Below are 27,082 nucleotides of genomic sequence, written 5' to 3'. Positions count from 1 at the left end.
TTCGCCAAATAATTTCCACGCATCTATGCCATTGGTAGTGTTGTCGATATTGGTGTGGTTGTCTTGGACTTCGAATGGCGTTGCACCATTTTGACATAATATGAGACGCCGCTGTATTGAAGCGTCACACCATCTTTTAGCAGGGCTTTATTCGTCTGTGCTGATAGTATGGTTGTTTGTGAAGTGCAAGTACTACAAACTCAAGAAGCCATTATGGTCACATTCTAATTTACTTCACGATGAATATTATATCATGGTCCGTTCCTATCGAGTCCCAAGCCAGCTCCAGCGTTACTGGATTTAGAAAAGTGACTTTTTCGTCCGACGCCGGGTTGTGTGCTATAAAGCACCAGCTGGGGCTGTTTTCCCTCCAGGCATCATGACACGCGGTCACATGTTGGGGATTGCTGGAAACTCCCGACAGAACGAGATAATGCCCGGTATAACAGCTTTCTCTACCTAGCTGGCCAGGGACATCTTGATCAATTAGCATTGCATTGTTGACTAAAACTATGGCAACAGCATTGTCATCCGACAGTATTGCAACGAGATCATCCACTCGCAACTCGCCTTGATGAACTGGAATATTCATTTTGGATACGGCCTGCAAACGATGCTGGACTCGTTTCCGGTCCTTGTCGAACGTGGATTGATAATAGTCAAGAGCGGCCAAGGCTGTATTGACTCGCAACGTATCGGAACAAAACAATAAGTTAATTGGAAGCTGCAGTTTGTCTTTTAATCCTTGCAAAAGAATGACAAGGTCCACGGTCCAAATGGATTGTGTCGAAGCAAAGCGAACCATCCAGTCTCGTACTGCTGACAGCGGAAAAGCGTCAACTCTACAGCTTTGACAGCACCACAAGTATACCATCTCAATGCATGCAATACCGCAGTCCCATGATTCCCCTTGGCAAACGTGAGGAAAGGTATCGGAAGTAGACTGTGGTTCCATCCTGTGCAACATGCGTCGCCGTCTTATTCCTAGTAGCTCGGCCCTTTTGACATCGAAATCGCGTACTGCTGCATTTTCCGCCTTTTCTTCTAGCTGTGAATCGGCATCGGGATCTGGCAATTCGCAGTCGAATGATCGCAATGTCCGCGTTTCTCCGTCTAAAGACGTACTACTGGCGCTGGGTGGGTCTTGTCTACATATTGAAGGTCTCCACCAGTTCTTCCAAGACATAGCAATTTTTGGCTCTGGTAGCGGCTTGTTAACCTAGTCTCGAATAGTGATTACCGTCCCTTTTATGACGATGTTTCATGTTCAAAGTCAATTGCTTCCGTGATGTCCAAGCTGACTGTGAAGCTGTTGTGACAGCGTATGTCGACGGTGTTATTCTTTAGGCTGCCATCACGAAACTCTTTTCGCTGCCGAGTAGCAGTCGGCGACTCGGGTAGCGTAAGGACATTTGTCGGAAACGACGACGTACGGCAGACATTTGGGACCCACTCAGATAGAGAATGTATTGACAACCAAGCAAATCTTACCCATCCATGAACCATTTCTCTCAAACGATCACAGTCAGTCCATTCATCAATTCCTCTGATCCTTGACAAAGACTTCCTTCTACAAATTCTTTTCTCGACGGAGTGCTGTTATTGTGTATCGTTTTCGTTACCAATTACGGTTGTTAATTATGTACTGGAAATGTGCTGTCTTGATCGTAGTCGTGGTGGCTCGGAATTCCCAAGCTTTCACGATTCCGACGCCTTTGTCTATCACAACAGTGGGCACCGCGCCGAGTGCTAGGAGCGATCAACGCTATTCGTTTTTCGCCACCGAACGCGATGAATACGACGACTTCTACAACGATTTTGATCCTAGTGCGGACTACACCGACGGTCGTCGCTACGCACAAGATGCGTACAGTGATCGCGGCCGACGTGGAGGAGCTGATGGTTTCTCTGCGGCTGGCAGTCATGACTATGAACGTGATACGTCAAGGGACAGCTCCAGCGTTGATCTGGAAACCGTAAACTCTCTCATCGCGGCGCGCTTGCAAGCCCGGAAAACGGGACAATTTGAAGAAGCGGACGGTATCCGTGACGACTTGTTGAAAATCCATGGTGTGTCCGTGTGGGACCGTGAAAAAACGTGGCGCAGTGGATGTAGCGAGAGTGGATCGGGGATGCGACGATCTGGTGGCCGAGAACAGAGTTCTGGTCGCGGGGATCGTGGAGGTCGACGAACCCGTGAGCCCAAGGATTTTGGTCCACTCGGGCACGACTACACGGCGTCGTCCGATGCCGGTCCCGTGTCTTCAGCCATCACTGAAGACGAGATACACGCTCTTTTGGCGGAGCGACTACAGTACAAAATGTCTCGACAATTCCAGGACGCCGATCGAGTGCAAGAACAGCTCTTGTCCAACGGTGTGTACGTCCACGACGCTCGTAAAGAATGGCGGGCTGACGGTGTCATGTTTGGTGATTACGCGAACGAAGGGGGCAAACCGAGCCGTGAACGAGGCTCGCGCAGCGACCGCAATCGCCCATACGCCCAATCGGAATACTCTGATGGCGAAGGTTCTGACGTCGGAGCAGCTGCAAAGTATTGAAAATCTGCTTTCCCGTCGTTCCGGAGCTAAACAGACCCGTAACTATCGTGTGGCTGACGACATTCGTGACGAATTGAAAAATGATTTTAATGTGTTTATTGAAGACCGTCTTCGTCAGTGGTCTGTCGGAGGAGATTTTGGTCCTGATCAGCCTGGATTCGACGATATGAATCGCTCATACACAATATCTGCACATTCGCAGCCTGTTACGCCGGCGGATGAGGCCTTGATTATTACCGAGTTGGAAAAGCGGTCCGAAGCCAAGAAATCTCGTGACTTTGAGACTGCCGACGCCATTCGAGATAACTTAATGGACAACTTCAATGTTGCTGTCAACGATCGCTTACGAGAATGGTCAATTGGTGGAGAATTTGGGCTACCATCAAAAAGCAATGATAAGAATCGCCCTTTTGCTCGTCGTGGTGGCGGTGAGTTATCCGACGAAGAAGTGGCAATCGTGACTTCCCTGGTTGAGGAGCGTGATCAGGCAAAGGGTAAGCGTGATTTTGCGACTGCCGACGAAATTAGAGACGAGCTGGAAGCTCGCTTTTCTGTCAAAGTAGATGATCGTTCACGAGAATGGCGAGTCATGTCGGATGACTACGTCTTTTCACCTCTGGCGGGCGGGGATCATGGATTTGACGAGGACACGATTGTCTACATTCAAAAGCAACTTGCATCGCGGCTAGTGCACAAGACAAATAGAGACTACGAGGCAGCGGATGAAGTCCGCGATGAGCTCAGAGACAACTTTTCAATTTCAATTGATGATCGCACCCGTGAATGGTCCATTACCGTCGACGAATACTCTGTTGTAGTCGACCGGCCATCTCAGAGGATCCCTGTGCAGTACAAACAGGAAAATGGATATGGTGCTTTGGAGGACAGCGAAATCGAGGACGAAGTTCTGTCGTCAGCGATGGACGACTTTTTCAATGAAGGCGCCATTGCGGATGAAGGGGAGTCGCAATCCAGCTCTGAATCGGTATTAGTGACAGGGGCCAACCTAGAGTCTCTAACAGTGGCTGAGTTGAAAGGAAAACTTAAGGAGGCCGGCTTGCCTGTTAGTGGACGCAAGGCAGAGCTGGTTGAAAGACTTTCTACTGCATAGGGTGGGAAAGTGGAAATGAGATTGGCCTGTAATTTGTGGTTAGTCAATCTCGCAAATGGATAAGGTAGATTGTAATAATCTACAGTATGGAACTTTCAGAAGCCAGTGCTGTATGCAGACGCCAAAAGTTCACACTTTGCGCCGAGTTTAACTAGTGTTACTGCTAGTGTTTTCATACCCAGCCAGCTACAGTTGGTCCGATCGGTTGTCGTGTATCAACGTAAAAAAAGGGCCAGCACAGCGATCGCCTGACAGTTTTCCTAACACTACAAGGAACTTTCAAAGCGGTCGTTCCTCCTACCTTGAGACATCAACCGAAATTGTGCCATAACTTCGAAAGATTGTTGTACTTTCCTGGAAACGCCACAGAGCAGTGCAGCGAATAGTGAAAGTGAATAACAACCCAGCGAAACACAGAAAGATGAAAAATAGAATCACGAGTCTTTTCAGGTGCGCTCATTTGCTGGCGTTTTGCTTCCTTGCTTACTCATTCGCCAGCCCGGAAGCCGACATCGTTTCCTGTGGAGGATGAATGTTAAACCGCATGCCCGAGCTCAAAAGCTTTCTCAAAGACGGCGAAGCAGAATGGTATGTGGGGGTTAATGTGACCTACGTTACGGGTCGTCGAGCGGTCATGCACATATATAACGAAGGAGGGAGCAAAGTGGAGGTCATTGATTTAACTGTAAGTAAGTTGCAGACGAAAAAAGCATTGCATGCTTTGATGGCAGAAGAAGGATATGTCAAAAAGTCGGAGGAAGCAGTAGAGATGCCACACGAAGAGAGACAAGCAGGGGCGCGAGAATGGCGACGCCCGCGAAAGCCTCGCAAAATTATGAATCGAGACCAGGAACCGGCGCTGAAAGAAGCTACACTCAGGAAACAGCAGAGACACAGGGAACCAAAGCTAGCAGAGCGAGATTTATTGGGGAAAACCGCACCCACCGTTACCTCTCTGTTTTTGCTATACGGAGGACTCCTGGCAACGATCTTGGCAACGGCATCGTGTACAAGTGTTCGACGACGTAGAACACGAAGACGACGTACAATGACAATAGGCGAAGTTCGTAAGGGTGATGCTGGATTTCAAAAATGGAAAAGTGTTTCGGTGATGTAAGGTATAGAGGGCTGAATGATGTCATCAGGGTACCTATCTTGCTTTGCGTGAATACGGTAAAATGGCGACTGATCGAGAACTCCACACCGCGGCTTTCGACGAGTAAATCTTTACATGTTGCTTTACCGTTAATCAATCAATCTAACGCTTGTATCATTTCGATAGCCAACGATGCAATGATGTGCTATGCCGCCAACGATTTGCAAGTGCGTCATCGCGAACGAAAATGATTTCGTGGGTAGCATAACGCCTCGAAAAGACATACTGCGTGGTGGATGCATTAATTAGAATAAAGAGCTAGGGTCCACACCTTTTAACTCATCATCGTCCGCAACATCGGGAATGCCGCCTCTTCCAAACAAGGCATCGGTCAATGGGTCTCCACCAATAGCTTCTCGTCCGGAAGCAGACGGTTCTTCATCAATATCGTCCAGCATAGCTCTTCGAGCCGCTTCGGTTCGTTTTTTCCGTGCCAATTCTACTTCTTTCGGGACGCCTTCCTGTTCTGTATCCTGTCTCACTACTTGGTCCTCTTCCAGCTGAATTGGTTCTGTTTTGGATAGTACTATTTCTTCAACGTTTGCGATAGGAGTGGTGCCTCTCGAAGCAATCCTATCCAATTCTTCAATTAAGACATCACCAGCCATTGCCGTGGCACTGGTCTCGGGTCCGCTCAAGGGTGAAATTACGCCACCTTCGCTCTTTCCCAATCGTTTTTCCAGGGCTTGCAACAAGACATTGACAAGATTACCTTGCTCCACCTGAGATCGGTCGATCTTGTTGGCGGCGGGGGTACAATCGCTTGCCAGCGACATGTCTTCCTCAGAAAGCTTTCCTGTTCTTTGATAGTCCTGTGCAATTTTGAGTGCATCATATTCCCGGCGATTGACCTTGAAATCAGCAATCCCACTCCAATCTCGTAGTCGTAGCATAGTTTCCAACTGGTCGACGCCAAGAGACGACAATGTCTTTTCATTTTGTTTGTAGACGAGACCAGTCGGAATGCCCTTTTGGGCGGCCCGTACTTGGCTGGTCCGTAATATATTGATCATGGGCCAAGGTGATCTTCGAGCATAGTTGCCAGCCTGGGCTTCACCAGCACGAGCATTGCCATCCCTAAACACCCACTGAGGATGGAAAAAGACCAGTTGCAGCAAATCTTCGACGTCTAAGGCCGTCAAGGGTTGCGTCAAAGTATTCGAAAACGACTCAAAAAGCTCTACGTTGTCTCTCATGAACTCAGGGACGATCAGTAGCGTGGTGGAAATGTCTTTTTCCTTGTTTTGCTCGACCCGAACCACCTCGTGCCAGTATTTGGCGTACATCTCTTCGACTCCCGTGCTACGATCGACTTCGTAGTGCACGTTGCCCATCGGCAAACCGGCTTGTTCAGGACCAGCAGTAAACGGACAAAGTCCCATATCTGTCATCATCTTACCGACCCATGCTTTAGTAATGTCAATAATGTCTTCGTCATCGTCCGGAACGACTACTTCAATCGCCGGATAAGGATCCTTGGCCATATCGTCGTCATCTACACCCGCGTAGAGGTTATCAAAATCCGTCCCATCATCCCAAAAGGGATCGTAGCCAAACTCGTACTCGTCTTCTTTACTTTCGCTGTTCCTGAAGCTTTTCACAGTAAATCCGACAATCTTGCCGTCTTTCTGGTACGGCACCAGTGCCGTTGAGATACCAAAGTGGTCGCAAACGTCTTTGCAAAAGTCCAGATGGCCCATGAGTAGATTGAGATAGCGGGGTGTGAATTTATCTTGAATTTGCGGATAAATCACCGTATTTGTTTCCTAAGTCAGGGGACAAAAAGGAATTGATCAGGAAACACATGAGACGGAATGAATCTTTGTGTCGGTGCAGATAGAACAAAAGTTTTGACGAGCAGCATGTAAAGACGAGACCAATCCGTCAACCCTCAATTCCTGCGTATCAATTTCTTTGCCAATCTATAGCGCGACGCAGACTTACTCCTTTCGACATGGTTCCAGCATGCGCAATTTGATCCCAGACGCCGGCCAATAGCTGGGGCGTGGTAAAGGCAGGATCGTGTGGATGCCATTCGTCATCGGTGAAGAAGGAATCTGGATTTACGATACCTTTCAACGTTGTCCTTGAACTAGTGTAAGGGGCGTGCGACCCTACAAAGGACGACGGCCGCTTCTGCTGGACACTGCCTGTACGAAGGTGATGGCTCTCACTCCGCCGTCGGTGTTGCGGCTGGAACGCAAAAGCAGAGGCCATGTTCCGCGTAATTGCCACTACTAAGAGCCACTGTTGAAAAAGTTTCTTCCACATTCTTCCAATAAACGAAACAATGTTCTACCACAGAGTTCTTTGCCGGATTGAAGACTCCTACAAATGGTGAAGCGATCTTTTACCTGTTGATGGCGGAGTTTTCGCTTTCGATTCGGTAACGGAGTCAAATTTTGTTGTGACAAGGTCGTATAGCGGACAGACTTTCATTGTTGACGAGAGGTGATGTAGACTATCATGTCGTCCAGACATTCACACTCACTTCGCGAACGTTCCAAGGTTCACGAAAACTTGATTGGAATTGGTTCTTGCCCTCTTTGCATCATACTTATGTATTGACCGTGAGCGGTGCAGTCAGCCATAGAGACAACGCAACGCAACACTACTCCACTCCAACGGATAGAGACGCGTTTCATCCACGGTGGCCGAGTCGGAGAAATGCACAAGAAAAACCTGACACAATGGAGCGCCTCCGAGAAATAAGGTGCCGCTAGTTTCTCAACGACGAAGAGTGAAAGATCTGTTCCCTCTCCCACACAAAATCCTGGAACAGAGACATCTGCCCACTTCCACATCATGTCCCGGACGACAGCAACAACAACGACAAGCCAAAAAGCAAAATATCGCGACGTGGCCACGGAGGACGATGCCTTGAATAGCACCAACCTTACGGCGTCACTTCTATCACTGTCAAGGGTATTCGCTGTAACACACTGGCAAAAATCCAAAGCCTTGTTGTATTCCAACCCGTCCCTCATGACTTACCACATGTTGTGTTTGGCTTTGAAACATCATGCTTCCGTTGACATCATCGCTTCCATGATTCAGATCAACCCCAGAGTTGCGTCTGTTCCCAAACAAGGGCTGTCACCGTTGCAAGTAGCTGTACAGAGCTCCTGCAACGTTGAAATTATCAGAGTTGTGATCCAGGCCTGCCCTTTGGCCCTGATAAAAACCAATCCAGAATCGCGATGGGATCCTCTTTCGTACGCCAAGCGCTTTCGAGCCAACGAACCGGAATTGCTTTCATTGCTATCCCGTCCTCTCAGTGATTGGCTGACCAGCACCAATACACCTCCAGCCTATCAACCGTCGCCAGTTACTGAAAGCCAGTCGACAGCGAGGAGCGATGTGACAATCCCCTTGCTCCGATCCGCCAATACACGCACACAACGAACCACGAAAAAAATATTCTCGAATTTGCAGCAACCCGCCGCAACGCGACCGTGGCCAATGTCGCTACTGAACTCGTCACCAGTCAATTCGATGCGCAGTTTCTGTGATGCCACAGAATCTGCCATGGCGCAATTGAGAGAGGAGAACCCGTGTACCTATCGCACGGCGCCTTTCGCATCCGACAAAAGTACCACCGATCATTTTTCAGCAGGACGCCTTGAAATGGAAAATCTGAAAATGCTCTGCTTGGCGGTTCTAAAAAGTCAACGAAAACTCATCATAGATTTCCAGACCTTGATATCAGACAGAGAAGAGTCTGGTCTAAAAGGCACCGATCCATCTTCCTCTCCTTCAGTCGCACAGCCTTTCCCTCGCGACGCAACAGCCTTGCGGGCATGGCAGGAAACGTCAACCCGTCACTTTCGAACCCAATTGATTGCGCTGGATATGAAGGAAAAAGCAATGAAAGCACACGTGAGAGGAGTTGAGCGGCGGATTTTGCATCGACTCCAAGACTTGCAAAAGGAAGCGATTGTCGTGGCTACAGAACATTTTGGCGAGCAATTGAAAGACATTCAGGATTGCTTGAACCTGCTGCAGCTCAGAATGAATCGATTGGACGAAACGTCAAAAATTACTCGCACGGGTAATCCCGACCCTATCCATTCCACCGCACTTTCTAATCGTCACCAGCGCAAAGCGGTCACGGAGATGGTTTCGTATACTCCCTTTGCCTTTGCGGAAGAAGGCAAGACAAACGAGGATGACGATCTTCGATCGTTGCTAACGGATGAAAGTTTACTGCTGACGGACCGCAAACAGCAATTAATGGATCGACCAGCAATCAATGTGTTGCGTGTCATATTTTGCCGAAGTCCTCGTCAGTCCTAAACATTCCTGACAAGACGATTTTACATTAAACGCTGTAGCATTACTGGTAGGCAACGTAGTAAGTTTGGCTGCATTTTGACTGAATTGAAATAGCCCTTGGTTACAGTTGCGTTTCGATTTGTTAACCCTTGGCGTTTCGGGCAGCCCGACGATCGGCGCGAGAGGTGGCGTGGTACCCGGACCGAATGGGGGCTACGGATCGGGAGCTCCCGCAGTCGCGGCAGGTACAAAAGTAGAGACGAGAGGCTTGATTTTTGACGAGATCAGTATTGGGCGAACGGCACATTTCGCACGTCACGTATTCGATGACGTATTTCCGCAGTAGACTTTCAATGTACTTGGAGAGGTACTTGCCTCGAATAATGAGACGCTGATTTCCGTCCATGGAACCTTCGGTCCCAAGTTCTGCCATGAAGAATTGGTAAACATGCAGAGGATCGCGCTGCATCATAGAGCAGATCTCTTGGTAGTTAACCCAGAGAGTCTTCTTGCTGGACAACAGCTGGAGTTGCGGAGGCTTGATGCGGGTCCGCTTCTTTTCAACCAAGTCTGGATTGTTGGCTTGCAGCAAATCCACGACCCGATCCAGGAGTTCTTCGTACGTGTACTCGGCCTTGCGGTCATCAACATCTTCCATTTCTTGGGCTTCGTCTTGTTCTTGTAAGAGCCGCTGCTGTCCCGAAAGGTCGGGAGCGTTCGTGTCGTCCTCGTCGGTAGTCTTGGATTTGGAGGACGACGTCTTTTTCTTTTTCTTCTTCTTTTTCTTGCTCAGGTCCAACATGGCAGCGACGTCAGCCTCTTCTTCGACGTCGCTCATAGTCTCTTGCTCTTCTTCGGTCATAATGGCACTGATAGGTGTTTGCTCGGAAAGTGGTTACCAAGTATGGTCGATCGTATCGACACCTCCCATCGTGGGGCAAACCCGACAGGCTCCTAAACGTGCCTGCCGCTGGAGCAAAAAGACAGACAGACGTGGGGTCAACCTGGATCGTCTGGACTGTGCTCGTCTGGGCCGAAATACGACTGGCATCCGGAATCTAGGAAGAAGAAATGAAGTTCATTCTTCAGGTGTCTCGGCTGCAACAAGTCCACGACACTAAACTGACTCAGTGGATTTAAGAACGTCACTTGGTTTTGGGTGACGCTTCGTCGCAAAACATTAAATGTACTCCATAGTATACGTCTAATGACACGACTATTTCTCCGAACAAACGAAAATCCCCAGTTTCCACGAGCTTCGAATTTGTTCCCATCGGTTCCCGCTACGATGTCTTGTCCTTTTCTGCCGATGCCGATGGCCACGAACCTGCCGATCCCAGGGAAACCTCGTAGCGGCTTCCTACAACATCGATCTCCTCGATCTCATAATCGTTGCACTCGTGTGCCATCCTAAAGCACACACACGTTATTCACTCTACGGAAAGTCCAGATCATGAGCAATCTGCAGATACTTTCCAAGTTCACCGTTGGTGGACAGGAGCTACAGAACCGTGTCGTTCTGGCCCCTTTGACCCGCGCTCGGTAAGCGGCAAGAACGAACTATTTTGTGCCCAGTGTCGAACACGATTACTCACTGTACTCGTATTTCAATTCTATAGCTGCACACCTACCGAAGATCCGCTCGATACCGTCTCCCGGACACCGAACGACCTCATGGCGACTTACTATGAACAACGTGCGTCGGCGGGTCTCATCATTACGGAAGCCACTGCCGTTTCTGAAGAGGGCTACGGCTGGCTCAACAGTCCAGAGCTTCGTACCGAAGCACAAATGGAAGCATGGAAAAAGATCGTGGATAAAGTACACGCCAAGGGATCCAAGATTTATGTCCAATTTTGGAATATGGGTCGACAAGCCCATTCGTCTTTTCACGTCGAATCCCAACGCGTAGTTTCGGCGTCCGACATTCCCATGGCCGACTCTTTCAAGGTCAAGACATCAACCTTTGAAGATGTACCGCCCGAAACACCCGTTCCCTTGACGGTGGACGAGATTCAAAGTGTGGTCGCAGATTACGTACACGGTGCCAAACTCGCTTGTCAGGCAGGCTTTGACGGAATCGAGATCCACTCCGCCAACGGATATTTGATTGATCAATTCTTGCAGTCCAAGACCAACAAACGCGCGGACCAATACGGCGGAAGCATGGAAAACCGCTTTCGCTTTTTGAAGGAAATTGTGCAAGGTGTCGTGGACAGCGGAGCCTACCCCTCGAATCGGATTGGCTTTCGAATCTCGCCCAACGGAGTCTTTGGAGACATGGGTAGTGAGGACAACGCCCAGATGTTTACCTTTGTGGCGGCCGAAATGAGTAAACTCAAGGTGGCCTACCTGCATCTTATGGATGGTCTCGGCTTTGGATACCATGGATTATGTCCGGCAGTTACGGCTGCCGATATCCGTAAAGTCTTTGACGGTCCCATTATTTGCAACGTTGGACTTACGAAAGAAATTGCCGAAGGGATGATTCGCTCGGGTGCCGCTGATCTGGCCTGCTTTGGACGTTTGTACATTAGCAATCCCGATCTGGTCGAACGTTTCGCCAATGACTGGCCTCTAGAACCTGAAGCTGCTTATCAGCACTGGTGGCAACACGTTGGCGCCAAAGGTTACACCGATTGGCCAACGTACAAGCCATCCGAGGAAGATAGCGACGACGCTCAGAACGACGAGTAGGCTGCTACTACAAGAGCTCGAAATTTCGTGAATGTGCCACGTTCCTGCACTTTGCGGTTGGGTTCTAAAGTTTAGATCAATTACTTACAGTTAGAACGCTACAGCTCCTCCTCTCATCCAGATCGGGATCGCTTTTGATTAGAGAAAACGTTTTTGATTAGAAATTAGGAAGCAACCATTCGATGTCGCCTTGGAGTGTGTGATCGTAGGGGTTGTCCAAACTGACCATAGGACGTCAGGAATTGACTGTAAGTAGCTCTTCTCCGATAACTCACGCTCGGCAAGTCGAAATTTGCCGTAGAATATTCGATTTGACCACTCGAATCGACGTGCTAGGAATCTTGCGTTGCTTTGCAAGCCATCACCTCATCGTTACCCTGTTGCTCTGGCTCGTCCATCTCGGTTCGGCTGGCTTCTGTCAGGCCTGCTGCGATGAGGTTACCCGTTCCGCTGGAGGGTTAAAACACAAGTTGGCCGAGCGATTTTCTGCATAGAATAAATCATTTCCCTACAGCTCCTTGAACTTTAAGACAGTTAGTACCACAACCCGTACAATGCTTATATTTCTGACTGTTTTGCGAACGACCGGTATTAATAATTGCGTTACAGTTTGTTAGGAACACTCTAGTACTAGTGCATTGTGAGCAAGGCTGTGCAGATTTGTCCGTGTCCGTGTCCGTGTGTGCACCGTCAAAGAGGTACCATCCCGGTCACTTGCTTTACAGTTATCTCGTTCCAAAACAGACACTCCCACTCTCAACGGCTACTGGTACGCCAAACAGCACGTTCGATTGTACTATTTATATAAGTAAATACAGACTTGCGGTATCCGTATTTCGTTGAAGATCCAAAGTGAACAGCAATTATGTAAAATTCAATACCAATAGCACACATAGTACTTACAATAGTAGAATTTTTGTACGGATAAGTAGAATGGACACGATAGGCATATTTGATCCAACAAAAATGGAGTACCTCCATTTTCGTAGTAGTCGTATGAGGCCGCTCTTCTCTAGTGATTCAAGACGCTGGGCTGGGCTATTTTGTATGTTCCTCAGAAGAGTGAATGCAATTAACGTCGGAATAAGAAACAATAATAAGCCGCCATTTCTCTCTATATACGTTTCATCCGCGATTGCCAAGCGTGACCAAAGATAGGAAACTGGTAAGAGCCAAGAATAGCTGCCGTGTGTTTGGATTACGGGGGCATCACCAGCAACGGTAGTTAGTACCCTATACACCGTATCCTATCGTCGATTCCTCCCGCCTTGCTACTAAAATTTCGTTCCATCCATCATATCTTGTGTGTCCGAAATTTGCTCACCACCACATTGACTCTACTGGACCGAGTAGTAGTGTGACACCATCCCCATTCACCTCCTTCCCCCCAATCCAAGACAAAAATATTCTCACATTCGGTTTATGTAAAAGGAGTGCACGCAATGACCTTTACTTCCATTTGTACCGCAACACCCCACAACGCGAACGATCTGACGGAACCCCTTCTACCCCAAGGATCCGGCGTAAAGGCGCCGCCCGCAAGTGCCGTCATCGGTAGGAATGGGGAAGACGACCGCGACCCAGACACAACGATTGTAGAAAGCAACGAATCCTACCACAAGGACGACACCGACGATCCAGCGTGTTCCTGTACCATTTCCATGGGTTTAGATCGCGACAAGCTCCCCCACCAGCACCAGCACAAATACCGGTACAAGCAGTCACACACAAACAGTGGCGATGTTTCCGTGGTGACTTGTCAAGATACAACGTTCTTGTTGCTGATCTTTCCGGCGCTGATTGCCATTCAATTCGGAATCGTCTTTTGGTCGATTTCGAACAACAACAACACCACTAACAGTGAATCGACCAGCGTGCCCAAGATTACCGTAGCGTTGGTTGATCACTGGCCCGTCGTGAACGCCACTATTGCGCTCTTTGCCATTTCAACCTGGTTGTACCGTCTGACCTTGCAGGAATGTCGAGTTACCAACGTTGTCTTGTTGTTGGTCCCCGAAATCTTGCTCAACATTGTGCTGGGTCTCGTCTTATTTGGACAAGCTCTGTGGGGATTTACAGTGCTCCTCGTATCGCTTTTGGCGTTGTGTAGTCTGGTGGTTCTGCATGGGGTCTACCAGCTGTTCTGTGATACGCGTGACGTCGACGACGTTGTCGAATTGCGTGACGACGAAATGTATCATGGCGAGCAGCCAAAAGTCAACGACAAGAAGCCAGAAAGCCAGGACGAGGAGGAGGACTATGGCTACTATTGCCGATGCCACGCCATCGTTTGCTGAGGAAACGAATCGCAACAAGTCTCGTACAAAGACGCTCTACATTCTAATTCTACTATATATGCTTCTGCATGCGTACTAATGTAACGACATTAGCCCCCTACCGCAAAATATTACGAACTGTTTACGTACTATTACACTCGACCAATTAGTTCATTCCGTCCGGCAACTCATAGCAGGCCACACACACCGAGCCTGTATAGAGGGGCAATTTGTTTAGAGACACGCACGTAATCTATTCTAGCTACAAGTTGCGCCATTGCGGGGGAAGAAGTTCGTCCGGTAGACCGATCAAGTGTCGAAAAGCGTTGGGCAACTGTAAATCACTCGTTCCGGGGGCCGGGAAAAATTGCATCGCCGATCGGGGTACATCCGTTCGCTCTGTTCTTACAGCGGTTTCGGCGTCGGGATCGACCGTCAATTCCAGCTCGACCGTGTACCAGTCCTTGTTGTCTTCAATAAACCGATCAAGAATGTGACATGCGTAGCCGTAATCAGTGTCCCGCCAATGGAAAACGTAGGCCTCCTCGCGATTTATGGTATTCTTGAGAGCGTAATGGCACCGAATTTGCAAATTGCCTGGATACGGATCGAACCTTTGTTCGTCTTGCGTCCGCAGTGGGGTTTCGCGGGCGACTTCATTCATTGTGGTGGCACTACCGTAGCTTATAGCATCCACGACCCCATTGTACGGCTGCCATGTGTCGACGTGTTCCCGCCACGCTTCTTCCCATACGGCGCCGTAGTCAAGTAAGAGTTCCTCACCGGGCTCGATGTCCCTCGTTGCGAAGTAATCCAAGGCAAGACGTGGCTTAGTATCGTTTTCCAAATCTTCCACCGTCCATGATTGTACAACTTCATCGTCGTGAACGACGTCAAAATCGACCGCCCATCTGATTTTTACATTGGCGAGTGTTGCGTCGTGATTAATGTAGTTGATACCGGATCCGTAAGGACACAATATAACGGTCGTCTCTTCGTGTCCAAAGCAATAGTTCAAAAGGATCTGGGATCCCACCACAGTGTCAACATGTTTCTGATAGTGTTCATTGTCGTTTTCGTCAAACATCGAGGTGACATTGTACAGATTGAAGAAATCAGCATCCGCCACGTGCAGCAGAGGCGTGGTGGTGATGACTTGGTCACGCAGCAAGCTTCGCACGGCAAACGCTCCACGCCCGGCTTGCGGTACGATGGTACTCGTTCGCGGTTCTACATGATCTATGCATCGTCCGTGTTTTTCCAGCCAGGCCACATCCCGCGTCGCGGATGGTTGGTGTAGGGCGGATATTGTGTCTTTGGCGGCCAACGTGGCGTCGGCCCAAGACTGGGGCAAGGCATTGAGGGTGCGCGATTCAAAGGCACCGGCATTAATTTTCTGTAGCAAACCAAACCAGTCCTCCAACAGATTGTTGCCACTGCTGACGTTGACGCCATCGCGGGTACCCAAAGCTCGTTGCAGTAGCAGCACCATTTTTTCATTCATGTCTTCCGCCGTTTCGTAATCCTCCGAAAGTGGGATCAGGCCAAAAACATGAGGTCTTGTTTGGAACCAGTGATCCCCATAGAACTTGAACAATTCTCCTCCCGCTGGAATGTGTCGGGACACGTAGGTGGTTCCGTTGTGGTACGGGGAAAAGGCGCCGGTTCCAGGATCGCGGGATCGGTGTAGCGCTCCAAAGTCGTCGTAGACGGGGACGGCTTTCTCCACGTTAACGAGTGCAAGATGACAGTTGATGGCACAGTCCAACCCCGGACAGAGTGCTTCAACGTCGTCCGAGTCGGTTTCGTGCGACATGCCCATGGTGTCTCCGGACCAGAAATAGTCCGAAAAGGGTTGCGTGATGCCGTCGGCGTGCCAGTACATATCAATGACGGGAATGCAAATATCTCCACGTCCTACCGTATCCCCAATTTGCTTCTCCACCGCCGTAAATATCCCCACGCCTGCACCAGGAATGGTGGAGGGTGCCAAATACAAGCCACAGGTGGAATCCGACAAAGCAGAAGAGACAGTCATTCCCGCATTAATTGCTTGCCGATTGACATCGTCGTCGTTGCTGCTTTCTTTACACGCGGAAGTACCATCATAGGCAATTGTGCACGTTTGCTTCGGATGGCTCTGTGCGTGAGAACCGACGGTCACTGTCAGTAGCAAGTATGCGGTCGTGACAAATGAACACAAGGTCTTCGTGTCCAAGCCCGCCGTCCGGTGGAATAGACATTGTCGTCGCTCTATACTTCGCATCATCTTTTGTGTGTTACGTTGCGAATATTGCAGAATACACACGGTGAAAGCGATCGAAGAACGGGGTAGGCGGCGTCTACTTCTCGTAACCAATTCCGGGTTCCAGTTAGCATCATTGTTAGAATTCTGTATGTAGCACACGAGACACTTTGGAATGTCGCCAGATGACGCAGACGGTGCGTGTGTCATCCGTCGCTACTTTCCTTTGTCTGTGCAACTATGGAAGCCATTTGTTGGTTCTAGTAACATGTAAAGGATAACTACTCTAAGAAATACTGCGAGAGCTCTTTTCCCACTTCTGGTTGGTAATCACCAATCGGAAAAAAGAGCATCTTGTACGGCACTAACAGGCCAACAATTGTTCTAGGTAAAGCATACTTCTATTAGTATCTCTAGCGAGTCAAGTAGAGCAATGACCTGTGATACACCTAAGAGACTTAAGGATTATAAAACTCAACTTGTTGTTGACATTCCCCACGGGTCAGACAGCAGATACAAGGACCTATGCGTAGAATGCAATTTGGATCAAAGAATTTCTATAACACTGAGAGGAAGATTACATTCTACATACTAGTCAATCTGTTGTACAGTCCAGTGAACAACCCCACAAAGTGCCACCTCATCTTCAATCTTCCACAACTTCCACAATCTCAATAGGCATAGGCAGCCTTTCTCACACATGTATATATATACCTTCAGAGCTATGAGTCCCATGCAAAACACCTGTGGTGAATAGAGGTTCTTCTTCAGGCCCACCATGTGTCTTGTGATGCCCCCCTATGTTGCCTCAATTGTATTTTCTATGTCCCAGTTGTATCTCCTATATTCCAACTGTATCCCAGATTACTTTAATTGTGTAAACCAACAAGTGGAGACTAAGCACCTGCGGTTCTGAAAACATATCAATTGTTCAAATGCTTTGATTATTGTGAGTCCACATGGCCACAGAACAAGGCTGTGGTATCATTTCTGTGCAGGCCTCCTTTGCTCCATCTGTATACTTTTGATTCACACTTGCACCATCCATGCTTAGTGATTTATGTTCACAGCTCATGTTGCAAGGAGGTACACTATAACAGGGTAACCCAAATATGTGGGATGTGCACAATAAGGCCAACACAAACTCCATACATGACACGTAAACATTGCGTCCATCGGATTGGCTCACACTTACATTTTCCTTACAAAGTGGAAGCTATCCAAGGGACATGCCGCAAGGTAGTGTACTGTAGCACTTTCATCCTGATGATATTGAAGTTGTAACACATGACTGAGAAATACAGATTTTCAAAAACTGGAGGAAGCTGAACCGGCAAATGGAACAATTGCTGGCCAAGATATTAACAAGGTTGTGGTGAAGACAAGAAAGCGGTTTCAGCTTCTTGTTAGGTTTGTCGCGCTTATGGAACATCATTTTGAATGGCATCGTCTCTCATGATTGTCACGGCACACCACCTTGCGACGTGTCCCTTGGATATATGCAACTTAGTATGGAAAACGGAAGTGTGAGCCAATCCGATGGGTGCAGCGTTTACATGCTATGTGTTGTCAATGTCAAGTATCTCCTGCCTTCTGAAGACAGCACAAGGTGATCAAGACTTGTCTGGCTTCTAACAAAGAGATACAAACTAACGAAAATGGTTTTCACACAAGTGTTGTTAAGATTTATAAACTCTAAATTAAAGAGCTAATCTGTTCACTTTCCATTTGGCCCCACAATCTGCCAAGCGCCATTGTGGTCCGTTTCACTATTCTCCACGGTGTTATACACGGCACCGTGGGCACATTCATCATAGTTATAATGCTCCTTAGCATGGCAACGATCGAGTCTCGAAACAGTCACATCATGTTTCTGAATACTCAGCTGGGATTGCACCTGTCCAAAACCATCCGTGTTGGGATTTGTGGCCAAACACACAAGATTAGTTTCGACAGGCTTGCCTTGGGTGCCACAACCCAAGTAGTGCGCGCCATTGCGCTAACCGGTACTCAAAACTGTCATTCCAGTTGACACGTGTGGAGTTTGTGTCGGCCTTATTGCTCAAATTCACCGTATTTGCATTACATACGGAATCATTTGTATCCTAAAGTCATGAATACAGGATACATACAAATGGCAGTTAGGAAAAGATACAAAACCAGTCTCACAAATCACATGACAAGTAAGGAGCAAGATTCATTACTCACCATGGTATTCTGTATGGAATTTATATTTACAGGTTTTATGCACATGTGGGAAGATTCAAGATTGGCTATGTTTTTTTGTACGACTGTTCACTGGATTGAACAGACTTCGCGAGATCAACTAGTTAATAAAATGTAATCTTCTTCTCATTGTTTTAGAAATGCTATGATCCAAAGATTGCGTAATAGCATAGATCCTTGTATCTGCTGTCTAACCCGTGGTGAGCGTCGTCAGCAAGTGAGTTTATTAGTGCCTAGGTTCGCTTACGTGTATTGCAGGTTGTTTGTCATAACGCCCAACCAGTGTTTACCACGCACTGTCAAACAGCGTTACTGTCCTATGTACGTACATTGGTTGTATTATGTAAGATTGATTGAACTCAGGATGAATCCGGAATGTCTGTATTTGGCAGATTCAGCAATGTATTGGCTTTGACCCATACACGCATCATTTGTGTAGCTTCGCTACAAAATCTGTCCAACATTCTCTAGTGGGCTTTCTCCATTGCTCTTGATGGATCAACGCATCAGGGCATGTCATAACTTGATGTGCAGGTGCGCTTTGTTTGGTTGGATGTTCTCTGCAACGTTCACATGATTGCAATCCCTTTGTTTGATAGGCACACTGGTGAAAACTAATTGTGAGTGTTGATAAAGTTTCTTGATGCTATCTTAGTGAACCATTAAAAAAGCACACTTGTATCAGTGTGTCTACCAACGGGGCAAAAAACATGACCAGCAGAGTTCAAGGCTTAATGAGCCACATAAAGCAGGTGTGCTTGTCTGAAATCATCAGAATCTGGTGCAGATTGCGCCAATTAGATTGGCAATGCAAGAAATTTATAAGCCTGCCCTAGAAAATGAGTTCTACTTGGATTGACCACATTGATTGGTCACCTCCGCCATCAGCAGAATCTTATTAGAGAAATACGCTCTACGCGCCCAAAAGTTGCAGATACCGCTGGTTATCAATGGGATGCACAACAACCTGGCTTTGTACCAAAAGATATTGGCTTCTAATGTACTTGAACAAGAAGAACGCAGCCCATCAAAGTCATGAAGCATTTTTCTATATGCAGTGGATGCTTTTGCAAAAGAGGCCAAAGCTGTATTTGTTGCCCTCCAGGTTGCGAAAACATTAGCATTGTAGCAACAAGCTGCACTCAATTGTCTAGTGGGCACCTATTGTCAAAGGCTGGGATGGCTGGTCCTCTCAAGCAAGACCAGATTGATGCAATAACTGCAACAGAGCCAGCAGAGACAGTTGGGAGCTTTGTAATTCCTCACAAGCAAGTCCATCAAGGATTGGATGGTCTTGGAATGTGGGTAATTGAGACACTTCAAGAATTGGAGTTGGATACAGGCAAGTTTTCTTGGTTGTTGGCTAGTATTGGAAAGCTCTTCGCTGCTGCCAAAAGCATTGCAAACCTTGTAATTGTTTGTAGTGGAAATGAGGCACCGGATGCGGAGCTATCACCTGTGCTTCCATATGAGCTTGCTGTAACTGACATGAGAGATTTTGTGAAGTCTATTCACATGCATTGGATGCGACTGCAGTTTTAATTTTCAGATGAAGAAGTTGATCAGCCAAAGTTCTGCTCATTTCTTCGGGCCTATTGAGAAGAGCCTTTATTCCAACAAGCTTTACTGCATTCCAATATGGAGAAGAGAGGCTTCTTGGAGAGTTGGGCAGTAACACATGGACATTTCCCACTTGTGCAGAAATTCTGTGGTGGGTTGGCATCTGCATTTTCCAATACTGCACCAATTGAATTTCTCTCCTATCAACTAGGAGAACTATCCCAGCCAACAAGATCTCACTGACTTTTCCCTGGAAGGCATCTTGCATTGTAAACAATACAGTGAAAATGACCAAAGACCCTCTCCACTCTCATTGTGGAATAATCTACATGAAAACTAAGATAAAACTATCCAAACAAAGCGAAGAATGCTTTCATTTAAATATTATATATTGTCAAATATAGATATGATAAGAAGCTGTTAAGTATAGTAAGGAATACCGGAAATAGCCGCAATCATGGTGTGAAATCCACCGCAAATAAGCTTTTTGCGGTTGTTTGCGGTAATACCGCATTTAAGGATGCCTGGACATGACTATAGACAAATATAATGGAATACACTTGATTGGTTTTGCTACTTTTAGGAAACTCCAACAATAACAGGCTAAAACGTGTCTGTGGGACCAAAGGATTGTAGATACGATAAAAAGACGTAAAACAAAACTTATAAACATGCCACACAATTTACTGTTAGAGATATTGAACCCCCATATGATTGTCGCAGGGTTTTTACAGTTAAAGCGACTTATATTCGAAAATCTCAGATTTGGCCGAAAATTCGGAACTGCGGCCTGGACGAGGCCCGAATAGCAAATTTCCTCTTCTGTCAAATTTTGGCATATTCAGAAGAGGCATGGCTACAGATGTCCACAACTTCCTACGTACTTTAAGGCTCTGTTCCGGTACAAAGACTTCATATTCGACAAAAGAGATTCAGCTGGCTTCAACAAACAGAGTCATTTGGATGGAAACACAAGGCAAACGGATGTAAATTGACACGATCTATTTTTCGTATCATGTGTGTTACAAAAGATACTTATGGTTCCGCAATCAGTATGCAAAAACGGAAATTGCAGTATATGGACTGTGACAAAGGAAAATTCAGGTTTAGAAGCGGTCTAGTTGCCGGTTCTGCAATCAAATATGGACACGATCTGGCAAGAAGTGCTATTTTATATTATTTAATCTTCTATCTTTGTTTTGTAACATCTTTGATCCGTACCGCCTTTGTCGAATAGGTCCTTGTACCCAATGTCCACCACGAGGGGAGCGTCGCTAACACGTAGAGTTTTGCACTCCCTAAATTTGCTTACTGTAAGGTGTATTGCAGTTCGTTTGCAATAAAGCCCACTAGAGTCTTTCCAGACTCCGTTTTCCAGAGCAATTTGTCCCACGGTGCGCTTTGGTAGTGCTCCGTGACAATCGGAGGCAGAACTGAGTGTATTGGTTGGCCTAGTCTCTATCCTTAGCACAGCCAGGGGATAAGAGGCCAGGTTCCCAGTAGCCATGTGATAAATGCTCTTTGATTCGATGTGCTGATATTGTTATTTGAGAACCATTTACAAGTAAAAGAAGGAAAAAATAGATAAGTACATAGACTCAACGTAAATGTGTTAATCAGGTAAGAAATACACTAGTGTAATTTTAAAAAAAATGTTTTTCGCTTTTGTGTAGCTGGCTTCATACACTTTGTATAAAGTAGAACGGACAGTAAATCGTTCTTCAGAACTTTGCTTACAGTCATCCAACTGCTTCTTGTTTTCGCGGAGCATCAATCGTATCGCCGACAGCGAAAGTTGCCCGGAGTCTGTGAAATACTATTCTACGGGACTATGTACCAGGAACGTACGGTTCAACTATAGGAAAGGTAACAGTACAGAGAAAACTCAAACATACCTCCGCAATCTCAGGGATAAGCTCACAATTTCTAGTGACAGTGAGGGTGTATCTCCATTTAAGAAAACGTTTGAAAAATGAAGATCAAGCTCCTTTCTCTAGCCTTTACCATCGCTTCTGCCCCTTACTCGGTAGCACATCAGGGTGATGATGTGACTCGCCAAGGGACTGATTCCACGACGGAGCAGCTTCGGGTTCATTTGCGTCGACTAAAGTTACCTGCATTGGTAGTTGTGGGAGACAATGGAACACCATCATCTGCTTTTCCCTTGAAGATCTGCCAAGGTGACTGTGACAAGGACAGCGACTGCGAAGGAAGTTTAAAGTGCTTCATGAGAAATGGAGGTGAGGCCGTACCCGGTTGCAGTGGAGGTGAGGATGTGGCCAGTCGTGCGGACTTTTGCTATGATCCGATGCCCACTTCTTCTCCTATTGCAATGCCCTCTGCTGTGGGACCCGATGTGGTAGTTGTGGGAGACAATGGTACACCATTGTCTGCTTTTCCCTTGAAGGTCTGCCAGGGTGACTGTGACAAGGACAGCGACTGCGAAGGAAGTTTAAAGTGCTTCATGAGAGATGGAGGTGAGGCTGTACCTGGTTGCAACGGAGGTGAGGATGTGGCCAGTCGTGCGGACTTTTGTTACGATCCAATGGCCACGTCTTCTCCTGTTTCGATGGCCACTTCTTCTCCTGTTGCGATGGCCACTTCTTCTCCTGTCGCAATGGCCACTTCTTCTCCTGTGGTAATGGCCACTTCTTCTCCTGTCGCAATGGCCACGTCTTCTCCTGTTGCAATGGCCACTTCTTCTCCTGTCGCAATGGCCACATCTTCTCCTGTTGCAATGGCCACTCCTTCTCCCGTTGTTATGGCCACTTCCTCTCCTGTTGCAATGGCTACGTCTTCTCCTGTCATTCCCTGAGGTAATGCTATTTGCCATATCCGACTTGGCTCAAAATTTCGTTATTTGTGAAAAATGAATTGGGTTAAAGTATTTTATTCTTGCGGAGAAGACTTCCCTGGCAAATATTTTAATTGAGATTATTCACAGATACTGTTTGATATCACATTTCAAAGTTATAGTTGCCTCCATGAAATGCCCATCTTCGTCCACAAACGCTTTTTTGCTTACATTTTACTGCGCCAACTACAAGACTGGTTTGATGTATTAATGGTAGAACCAGTTCAAGTTTCCCCAAAGAGTGTAAATTTCATCCCTGCTCATCCCAAATAGTGGATTTTCCAATAATATACATTAACAGTATAAACGGTCTGATTGTACATATTGTACAGTGGTACAAGTATCACAAAAAGGTTGTAGTCTTAACCTTGGGGAACCTCAAATCCGACCATTGCAAGAGATGTCTTCCGCTGTTTCGTAATTCTCCGACAGTACAAGCAGGCCACCAACACAAGGTCTTGTTTGGAACCAATGATCCCCAAGAACTTGAACAATTTTCCTCCCCCTGGAATGTGTTGGGACATGTATGTGGTTCCGATGTGGTATGGAGAAAAGGTGCCGGTTCCAGGATCGCGGAATCTGTGTAGCGTCTAGACGGAGTCGGCTTTCTCCACATTAAGGAGTACAAGATGGCAGTTCATGGCACAGTCCAACCCCGGATAAAGTGCTTTAATGTTGTAGGAGTCGGTTTTGTGTGACATGCCCATGGTGTCTCCGGACCAGAAATAGTCCGAAAAGGGTTGCATGATGCCGTCGGCTTGCCAGTACATATCAATGACGGGAATGCAAATATCTCCACGTCCTACCGTATCCCCAATTTGCTTCTCCACCGCCGTAAATATCCCCACGCCTGCACCAGGAATGGTGGAGGGTGCCAAGTACTTGCCACAGGTGGAATCCGACAAAGCAGAAGAGACAGTCATTCCCGCATTGGTTGCTTGCCGATTGACATCGTCGTCGTTGCTGCTTCCTTTACACACAGAAGTACCATTATAGGCGATTGTGCATGTTTGCTTTGGATGGCTCTGTGCGTGAGAACTGACAGTCAAGGTAGCAGGTATGCGGTCGTGACAAATGAACACAATTTGTAATGGAATGTGACAAATTTGTGGGGTTTTCAATTAAAAATCTTGGACAATCATGGACCTGCACATTGTTTAACCAGAGCTGATTTGGATTTAACAAATTATGTTCCATGGTAGGAAAGTGCAAGGCCTGATGAACAATTAAAATAAAAGTCTCATATGTGTAAGGATGATCATATGCAAGAGCAGCAGAGACAATTGGTATAGACCGGGCTTGTCCCAATGTAGATAAAAATGCAGAAACATCAACCGTTCGAGAGGTTTCGTAAAATATATAAGCGTTCTTTCCAATGCAACAAGTATCCGCATGAGAATCTAACTCTGTGTGTGATGTAAATGCACTCTCGAGTGACTGTATAGAGATAGAACGTGTTGATACCACTGACATATTCGAACTTCTGTGTGACATATTTCGACCTGCCGACAACTTCGAAGTAAGCGAGCTTGTATCATCACAACTCGTCTTTGATTTCTTGTCATCCTCCTTTTCTTGAGAATCAACAGTAGAAGCATTGCGTTTACCACCAGCTTCTTGACGTAATGTATGTATGTGACGCTTCTGTTCAGCATTCATACTCTTGTATTCATCAAAGGTATAATACTTATCCACCATGCCTTTGGTAGAACCTTTGTTGAAGACACCTTTATCACCGCGTCCACCGCGACCTTTATTACCATGACCTGATCCTCTACCTTGTCCTTGACCGTGACCAGATCAACCTGACAAAATACTCCGAAGCTGAGCTTGATTCTGTTCTTCAATAGACTCACTGAGGAAATTCACTGTGGCTTCAAAATCATTTTTCAAGGATGGGTTAGCATGAACAGTGGCAATTGCAGAATTGAGAAATGACGCCTGAGTCCGTTTCAAAAATTTCCGAACTTTTGCAGCCTCTGTCAATGGCTCTCCAAACTCTTCCAGATCTGTATGAGCCCGCTGATGAATCTCAGCAAAACGTTCAAAGGTAAAGTTATGATGCTCTCCATTGTAAAACTTTGACTCAAGATCACCTTCAGCACGCGTCATAATCTTCAACTGATTAGTTGGTCCCAAATAATGCGAGCGAAGTGCAAACCAAGCCGCACGACCATTACGAGCTCGAGCATAAGCCGACGCCCAACTCCAAGTAGGACCACCATGAGCACAAACGCGAATAATAGACCATACTTGAGCATTATCTGCTGCATAGGACTCTTCTTCATGAGGACAGTGCGCTATCATTTCTTCAAACGCATCTTGATAGTCATTATCCGGACCTTCAGGAACTTCTTCGTCTTCACGAATGACATAAGCCAATGGAACTCCCGTTGTTCCTCGAATTTGGAGCAAATATTCCGCAATATTTTCAAAGGCATCACGGATTTTCTTCAGGTCTTCAATTTGTCCAGGAGCAACAAGGTCTTTTGCTAACTCTTTGTCTTCCTTCTCACGCTTCTTGATCTTGATCATCAAGAAAATACGCGCCGCATTGAACTGAGCCGGATAAGGCCAAGAAGTGTGCTTGAGATGACAAACATAGTATGCCAACAACACAAGGCGCTCCTCCGCAGTGGGTGAAATTGCTACACCATTGCGAGGAATCATAGCCGGGGCTCCAGGTTGTTCTGCGTTAGGATTCGGAAGCGTACTCCCAGGACGACGGATGTTCTTACACATGTCCTTGATGAAATCATCCGTTGCGATCTCGAAAACATCCATAGACGTAATTGAATCCGTGATAGCATCGCGTTGTTTGACATCAACAATGCCAATTGCTTGTAAAGCATTTCAAACTTGAGCGAAAGCAGCTGCCATGGTCAACTTTTGTCTCCTTCACCTGTCTTAAATTTCATAAAACTTTGTAGGCTGGTTTGACAACATTCAGTGTTCTTTCTGCACCACGTGAACACGAGAATTATTGATCTCTGATAACATCACATGTGAACACCACATAAATACCATATAAGTGATATTGATACTGAATACCGTTTGAGAACCATTTCAATAAAATGCGACAAACACTATTTTCATGTTGCAACCCATAATACAAGATATTTGGCTGATATCTATCAGAGTGGAGGATCCACGATTACCGTTTGGTACAAGTCCAATAATTGTTGCTGTATAAGTAAATGTTCCATGCCAACAAACTACTTATCATCCACACATGGATAAAGCTTGGATCCGAGCTTTTAGCAAACAATAAATTCTTGTGCAATGCACCTCCTTTGGTAGATGAAGAGATCCATGGAAGCGTCCCACCATGGAGATTTTGCCTTGTTTCAGACCGTTAGACGGATACGAAACCCAGTTACCAATCAAAATGTCTACCACATGGACCATTACGAGAAACTGACAGTATATTCCAGGCCTCTGCAGGCTTCGGCGACTCAACAACAACATGAAGAGCCAGGTATTTTAGCTTTTCCTCCCCAGGCGCTATTGGACTTGGTGATCACTTCAAACACTCAACTCACAACGAATCACCCTACCTTTGATCCCGCTACCTCAGCTTAGAACACTGGGTCTGATGCAGAAGTTTGGAAATAATCTCAAGGTATTCTTGATGCAAATGCAAAAGAAGATTTCTTTTCCAAAATTCGAGCTCCCTTTGTCAACACTTTGGATGCCCACCTGGAAGTCGAACATCCACTCTTTTTTCAACTAAATTCATCTATTGTCGAGGTCATTGTGGGTGATCTCCTCTTTCACCCGGACAATGTTGAAGGTGTTGACAGGGCTCTGCATCTTTTCAAAAAGCTTGAGGAAGTCGACCCATCAAATGGTGACATTGCCGGTCAAGATCTCTACGAAGTTGTGGTCAAGTAGGAAGAGGTTCCAGCTTCTCATCCCGTTTGTGGCTTGCGGTGCATCCTTCCGAATGGCATCCCGTCTCATGGCTTGCACCAGAGATAAGTCTGGCATGTCTGTATTTGGTGGCTGCAATGACGTCATGGCTTGAAATTACACTTGTATTGTATGTGCAGCTTTGCTGCAAATACTCTCAGACGTTATATCGCAAGTATGGGCTTTCTCCCTTGCTTTTGATGGATCAA

The 27,082-nt window shown here is 46.8% G+C and overlaps 11 protein-coding genes across 11 annotated transcripts; 6 read left to right on the top strand and 5 right to left on the bottom strand.

The window, feature by feature from the left end:
• Positions 1 to 229: 229 nt before the first annotated feature.
• Positions 230 to 1,186, bottom strand: PHATRDRAFT_bd1162 (predicted protein; the record flags this gene model as incomplete). Its single annotated transcript, XM_002176130.1, has 1 exon — positions 230 to 1,186. One exon carries the CDS (start codon positions 1,184 to 1,186, stop codon positions 230 to 232), a length of 957 nt encoding a protein of 318 aa, XP_002176166.1.
• A 351-nt stretch (positions 1,187 to 1,537) lies between these two features.
• On the top strand, positions 1,538 to 3,776 carry PHATRDRAFT_bd1569 (predicted protein). Its single transcript, XM_002176136.1, has 2 exons — positions 1,538 to 2,529; positions 2,588 to 3,776. Exons 1-2 carry the CDS (start codon positions 1,641 to 1,643, stop codon positions 3,670 to 3,672), a joined length of 1,974 nt encoding a protein of 657 aa, XP_002176172.1. The 5' UTR covers positions 1,538 to 1,640; the 3' UTR covers positions 3,673 to 3,776.
• Positions 3,777 to 4,216: 440 nt separating this feature from the next.
• PHATRDRAFT_bd1160 (predicted protein) lies at positions 4,217 to 4,789 on the top strand (the record flags this gene model as incomplete). The annotated part of the gene is made up of 2 exons (XM_002176135.1): positions 4,217 to 4,357; positions 4,424 to 4,789. 2 exons carry the CDS (start codon positions 4,217 to 4,219, stop codon positions 4,787 to 4,789), a joined length of 507 nt encoding a protein of 168 aa, XP_002176171.1.
• Positions 4,790 to 5,039: 250 nt separating this feature from the next.
• PHATRDRAFT_bd1568 (predicted protein) lies at positions 5,040 to 7,193 on the bottom strand. Its single transcript, XM_002176129.1, has 2 exons — positions 6,773 to 7,193; positions 5,040 to 6,594 (listed from the first exon to the last, which is right to left on the bottom strand). The coding sequence occupies exons 1-2, from the start codon at positions 7,097 to 7,099 to the stop codon at positions 5,074 to 5,076; spliced, it is 1,848 nt and encodes a 615-aa protein (XP_002176165.1). The 5' UTR covers positions 7,100 to 7,193; the 3' UTR covers positions 5,040 to 5,073.
• Positions 7,194 to 7,401: 208 nt separating this feature from the next.
• Positions 7,402 to 9,124, top strand: PHATRDRAFT_bd1567 (predicted protein; the record flags this gene model as incomplete). The annotated part of the gene is made up of 1 exon (XM_002176134.1): positions 7,402 to 9,124. The coding sequence occupies exon 1, from the start codon at positions 7,634 to 7,636 to the stop codon at positions 9,122 to 9,124; it is 1,491 nt and encodes a 496-aa protein (XP_002176170.1). The 5' UTR covers positions 7,402 to 7,633.
• A 121-nt stretch (positions 9,125 to 9,245) lies between these two features.
• Positions 9,246 to 9,761, bottom strand: PHATRDRAFT_bd358 (predicted protein; the record flags this gene model as incomplete). The annotated part of the gene is made up of 1 exon (XM_002176128.1): positions 9,246 to 9,761. One exon carries the CDS (start codon positions 9,759 to 9,761, stop codon positions 9,246 to 9,248), a length of 516 nt encoding a protein of 171 aa, XP_002176164.1.
• A 795-nt stretch (positions 9,762 to 10,556) lies between these two features.
• On the top strand, positions 10,557 to 11,800 carry PHATRDRAFT_bd356 (predicted protein; the record flags this gene model as incomplete). Its single annotated transcript, XM_002176133.1, has 2 exons — positions 10,557 to 10,645; positions 10,723 to 11,800. The coding sequence occupies 2 exons, from the start codon at positions 10,557 to 10,559 to the stop codon at positions 11,798 to 11,800; spliced, it is 1,167 nt and encodes a 388-aa protein (XP_002176169.1).
• A 1,442-nt stretch (positions 11,801 to 13,242) lies between these two features.
• On the top strand, positions 13,243 to 14,097 carry PHATRDRAFT_bd1155 (predicted protein; the record flags this gene model as incomplete). Its single annotated transcript, XM_002176132.1, has 1 exon — positions 13,243 to 14,097. One exon carries the CDS (start codon positions 13,243 to 13,245, stop codon positions 14,095 to 14,097), a length of 855 nt encoding a protein of 284 aa, XP_002176168.1.
• Positions 14,098 to 14,196: 99 nt separating this feature from the next.
• On the bottom strand, positions 14,197 to 16,448 carry PHATRDRAFT_bd1566 (predicted protein). Its single transcript, XM_002176127.1, has 2 exons — positions 16,268 to 16,448; positions 14,197 to 16,239 (listed from the first exon to the last, which is right to left on the bottom strand). The coding sequence occupies exons 1-2, from the start codon at positions 16,317 to 16,319 to the stop codon at positions 14,339 to 14,341; spliced, it is 1,953 nt and encodes a 650-aa protein (XP_002176163.1). The 5' UTR covers positions 16,320 to 16,448; the 3' UTR covers positions 14,197 to 14,338.
• Positions 16,449 to 22,079: 5,631 nt separating this feature from the next.
• Fru5 (frustulin 5) lies at positions 22,080 to 22,922 on the top strand (the record flags this gene model as incomplete). The annotated part of the gene is made up of 1 exon (XM_002176131.1): positions 22,080 to 22,922. One exon carries the CDS (start codon positions 22,080 to 22,082, stop codon positions 22,920 to 22,922), a length of 843 nt encoding a protein of 280 aa, XP_002176167.1.
• Positions 22,923 to 23,551: 629 nt separating this feature from the next.
• Positions 23,552 to 23,884, bottom strand: PHATRDRAFT_bd1151 (predicted protein; the record flags this gene model as incomplete). Its single annotated transcript, XM_002176126.1, has 1 exon — positions 23,552 to 23,884. One exon carries the CDS (start codon positions 23,882 to 23,884, stop codon positions 23,552 to 23,554), a length of 333 nt encoding a protein of 110 aa, XP_002176162.1.
• Between the last annotated feature and the right edge of the window lie 3,198 nt (positions 23,885 to 27,082).

Source organism: Phaeodactylum tricornutum, genomic scaffold, assembly GCF_000150955.2.
Source record: "Phaeodactylum tricornutum CCAP 1055/1 PHATR_bd_9x21 genomic scaffold, whole genome shotgun sequence".
NCBI lineage: Eukaryota > Bacillariophyta > Bacillariophyceae > Surirellales > Neidiaceae > Phaeodactylum > Phaeodactylum tricornutum.
This window is presented reverse-complemented; position numbering and strand designations above follow the sequence as displayed.